Genomic DNA, 5,186 nt, shown 5'->3' with positions numbered 1-5,186 from the left:
ATGGAGGAAGAGCTTGCAGCATCTTCGTCGGCACACTGAGAAGTGGGGACCTCGGCGGGGATGCTTCTGACAGTGCACTGAGAGTTAAATGCTTCAGCAGGGACACTCTTGTCGGCACACCGGGGACCATCCAGTTCAGCGGGGATGTCGTCGCTGTCTTGCCGTGGAACAAGGACAGGAACAAGGGCAGTGTTAATGTGCCAGCTGACTCGTTCGGAATCAGGAACACGGGCGGCGTTGGAGTGCCAGCCAACCCGCTCGAGACCAGGAACATGGTCAACATGCCAGCCTACCCACTCGGTATCAGGAACAAGGGCAGAGACCCTGGCTGGCATCTCCTCGTCAGCTTGCTGAGGACTCTGGGCCCCGGCAGGGACTTTATCATCCGCACACCTGGGGACCCTTAACTCAGTGGGGATGTTGTCATGGCCAGGCCGAGGCACAGGCAAAGGCTGAAGCAGTTTGGGAACAGGCATGGGCTGCTCCAGCTCAGGAGGAGACAGAGGCTGCGGCAGCGGTGGAGCTGCCAGAAGCTGCTGCAGTGGAGGATCTGATGGAGGTTGCAACGCGAAGTTGGGCTGTGGAGCTGGAACAGGAACCTCCTGAGGAGCGTTCTCAGCGAAACCCCGAGTGGTCGGGAGCTTGGCAGGGATGCTTATGTCGGTGTACTGAAGATGAAGCACTTAAGCAGGGACCTCCCGTCGGCACACCGACTCCATTAATGTGTCCAAATGGTGACACATTACACACAACTGTTGACTATCATAGTTTCACATTCTCAAATTCAGGATTGTTTTCACTGTCATAAGACAGAAAGGGAGAACACGATACTAAGACTTTTATTGCTATGTTGAAAAGAGGAGAGTTTCTCTGCATTCGCAAGAGTCCTGTTGTAGATAAAGAAGTTAGATAAAGGAATTACAGATGCAGCCATCTTAAATTGCTGACTGGACCATGGTGGAACCATGCCCAATCCTTGACAGGCCTGTGCACTGCCCCTGCTCTTAATGTGTATCCTCCGTGATGATGCAGTAATCGAAGCGCCACTTTGTTAACACCCCTAAGCACAGTATGTGCAAGCCACCTGCAGCATTGTACTATACGTATATATCCTCCAGGTGGAGCAGTGTTTGTTGTAGTTTACTGCAGAGGCTAACTGATTATTTGATCCTTCTGTTAATGTCCAGAACTGCTGGTGGATGAATATAGTCAGACCACTGGACTGAGCTGAGGTGCTTGGTTGGCACTGGCTGCCTACATTTTAATCACTATTCGTGTTTGTCACAGTAATAACTACTATTTTGTTATGCTTACATGCTCAAACCCAGACTTGAAGCGCCTTTTGAAACATTATGCCATTCAGCTGGCATGCACAGTTCCGAGTGGCTGCTTCTGTAGACGGCTCTTGTCTCTGAGTTCTCCTGGGAAAGAATCAGAAAAGAAGACCAAATGTTTTGGGTTTGTTTGAGTTCACGCAAATTTTAGTGTTCTTGGGGTCAGGGTGTGAAGTCCAAGATGTGTGTTTGCCGGTGTGAATCAAGTCAAAGTGGAGGGTGAGTTTTGGTCTCTGGAGACAGAGTCTAGGCTCTACATCTGATAAGAAGGGGAGATTGCTCAACTGCCAGGCCCTTGCAAAGCCAAAGAGGATCTTGTGTGTTTGGAAGGGGGGCAGGGAGAGATTGCCTGGGAAATCAAAGTTAGTTTATTAATTGTTTCTTCTGAATCCCTCAGAATAAACGTTTTTTTTAAGATATTTCTGGTCTTGTGGACCCAACAATTGGGTCAACTAAATTGAGCCCTGTTGGCCCGCATACACTTTGGTATGGCAGCCAATGGCAAATCACATAAGATCACTTCTATAGCATGTCAGACCTGATAAACATAATACTTGAAGGATCCTACAGGTGTGTTGTTGTTGTTGTTGTTGTAGGGATTGTGTGAACAGATGCCATCTGGAATTGAGATGGTTATATACAATTATACCATGCCCACTGACAATTCTTCTGAATTGATGCACATTTGTCTCTGTTATCTGTTTACAATTCTGGAATGTACAACTTCTCAGGTAAACGGTTTGGACGGTCGTACATCAGATACATATATTTCAATATTAATACATTAGAAGATGTCAATGATATTATTATAGAAATCAGAGTGGACTGTGGTGGTAGAATACATGCAGAGTTTGGATTTCAAACACACATACAGTGGCTTTTTACATTTAATCTTCTATTAGATTAAGCGCATTGCTGCAATGTAGTGACAAATATTATGATAGGTACATCGGTTAGATTATAATTTGTAGCTGAGAATGTAGTCATACTTTATTGAATACAGTAATACAACTGTATTCATACAACCCCTAATCAGAAAAAATTGGCACAGTATGTAAAATCAAAATTAAAACTGAAAATAATTATTTGTAAATCATCTGTGCCCTGTATTACATTGAAAACAATACAGCAGCACATTATATGATTTGATACTTAATCAATTTTATTCTTTAAGACAAACACTCTTTAATTTTGATAACTGGAACACATTCCCAAAAAAGTTGGAACAGTAAAGCATGTACCACCGTGTGATGTTGCCATTCCTTTTCACAACACTTAGACATTTAGGGACTGAGGACACTATTCTTCCTGCAAAAAGGTCTTAAGGTGCACAACAGACCTGGGTTTTTGTTGTTTCAAAATGCACCACACATTCTCTTATTAGGGACAGGTCAGGACTGCAGGCAGGCCAGTCCAGCACTCACACCCTTTTCCTCCACAGCCAGGCCTTGGTAATGTGTGCAGTATGGATTTTGCATTGTCTTACATTGGCGTCCCTGGAAAAGATGTCGTCTTGAAGGCAGCATGTTGCTCCAAAATCTTCATGTATTTTTCAGCATTAAGGTGCCATTACATAATTGTAAGTTTCCTTTGCCAAGGGCACTGACAGAACCCAGTAACATGACAGACCATGTCTTTTGGACTTATTGCTGGTGACAGTCTGGATGTTCCTTTTTGTCTTTGGTCTGGAGCACACAGCGTCCATTCCTTCCAAAACAGGCCTGAAATACTTATTTGTCTGACCACAGTACAGCTTAGGTCCTTACTCTTTACGCACAGAAATCCCTCCAGATTCCTTGAATCTTTTAATTATGTTATGCACCATAGAGGGTGACATATCCAAATCCCTATCCTTTTTGAGAAACATTGTTTTTAAACATTTCAATAATTTTCTCACTCATATATTGGCAAACTGGTGATCCTTGGCCCATCTTTGGTCCTAACGGGCTAAGCCTTTCCTGCATGCCACTTTTGTACCAAAAATCATGATTGGAATCAACTTTTGATATCACCTGTTTCAAATGGAATCATCATTTCATTGTTTTACCACATTACTAACCCTGAAATCAACCATTCCAACTTTTTTTGGAATGTGTTGCAGGCATCAGAATGGAAGTGAGTGGTTATTTTAACAAACAATAAACTTGATGATGTATCATATTAAATAATGTCCTTCTGTATTGTTTTTGATGTGATACAGATGAGTACAAATCAGTATTTTCGCTTTTAATTTTAACTTTACATACCGTCCCCACTTCTTCTGATTTGGGGCTGTAATAAGGGGATAAGGGCAGGGGAAGAAAATAGCATAGTTGTGCACATGTTTTTTATATGTATGCATGAATGTGGTTACTTTGTGTTTGTTTAAATGTTTATGTTTGCTTGTAACCTGTCCTTCTGTCCCTTGTAGCCAGAGAGGCAGGAGGGCGGGACAGTGACAGGGAAGGACAGATGGAGACAAAAGCTACTGTCTGCCATGGCTGCAGGGACACCGGTAATCCCTCCTCTCCTCTCCTTCACCTCTCCACCTCTTCAGCTTCCTTTTCCTCCTACTCCTCACCTCCCTTTCCCTTTCCCTTTTCCTTTCCTGCAGGCCACTATCTATCTGTTCTTCTCTTCCTGTCCCATCCTCTGGCTGCCACAGTTTCAGCTCCTCAGGTATTTGTTTGTGTACATTTCTGTGCTTTTTTAAAAACGTGGATATCAGAAGGTAACAGAAACAAACTGAGCCATACTAATCTCTTTCCGTGCTGATGAAAAAATTGCCTTCCAGATCACTGGCAGTATTTCCTATCCTGTGCCAGCTTGTGTGAACTTCTTTTGATTTTAGTCATTCTATTTCATTCTTTGCCTCCCCTTATTCAATGTATATCTGGCAGCTGTGAGATGACAGAATGCACCTAGCTTAATCAGAAGGAGAGACAAATCTGTTATTTAAAAAACAAACAAATACAATCAGTAACAACCAAAATGGAGGCAATGTGTATGGAAACTCCATCAGGTGGAGCATTTTTCTTCCAAAGCAGAAGGAAAAGGTCAAAAAAGTAAGTGAGGACAACCAGTCCTTTCACTTTTCACTTTCACCAATGTAAAGTTAAGTCACCATTTAGTTATAGTGCTTCTTTAAGCCCTGCTGTTAGCTAATGACATGTTTAAGAAGTACCTGATGGACAGGCCTGAAGACAGACAACTGATGCTAATGAAGGATTATCAGTCTTCATAGTTCCCTTTTCTGGATCATATAAAAAATGTGCACACATACTCTAGTCTCAAACACTGGCTGGAGAGAGAGTGAATGCATAAAGTTGATAGTTTTCTCATTGACAACAAATCCCATGAAAAAATCTAAACCAAAGCCTGATATACTGTAGTTTATTCCTCGGTGCTATAAAGCGCCACTGTTGTTCAAACTACTTTTAGAAGCACATCATTTAGCCCCCCACAGTGTTGCACCAGGTGACATGCTCCTTCAATACCGTGAACATGACAAATTCACCTGGAAATCTCATATCAGATATATTCAGCATAAAAAAGCAAAAAACATATCGATATTGGCGAGGGTCAGACATATTTTGGACATAAAAGCACTACGTATTTTGTATTCTTCATTGATTTTACCATACTTGGAGTATGGCGTTGAAAACTGGGGAAATACATACAAAAGCTCACTTCAACCATTGTACATATTACAAAAAAGAGCGATAAGAATTGTGCATAAGATGGGGTACAGGGATCACACCAATGTAGCTTTCATACAGTCTAAATTGTTAAAATTTTTTGATTTAGTGGGATATAAGACTGCTGTGTTTATGTATAAAGCCAGGAACAATTTATTACCTGGTGGAATTCAAA

General features: G+C 42.2%; 1 protein-coding gene across 1 annotated transcript in view; it reads left to right on the top strand.

The window, feature by feature from the left end:
- ano2b (anoctamin 2b) overlaps positions 1–5,186 on the top strand; it is a 190,450-nt gene that overhangs the window by 74,342 nt on the left and 110,922 nt on the right. The window contains exon 15 of the mRNA XM_020601528.1: positions 3,745–3,828. Within this exon, the coding sequence (XP_020457184.1) occupies positions 3,745–3,828 (84 nt within the window). The remainder of the gene's footprint in view (positions 1–3,744; positions 3,829–5,186) is intronic.

The sequence above is a fragment of the Monopterus albus genome, unplaced genomic scaffold (assembly GCF_001952655.1).
Source record: "Monopterus albus unplaced genomic scaffold, M_albus_1.0 scaffold51.1, whole genome shotgun sequence".
In the NCBI taxonomy this organism is placed as follows: Eukaryota; Metazoa; Chordata; class Actinopteri; order Synbranchiformes; family Synbranchidae; genus Monopterus; species Monopterus albus.
Note: the sequence above shows the minus strand (reverse complement) of the source record. Positions and strands in the feature narration are given on the sequence as shown.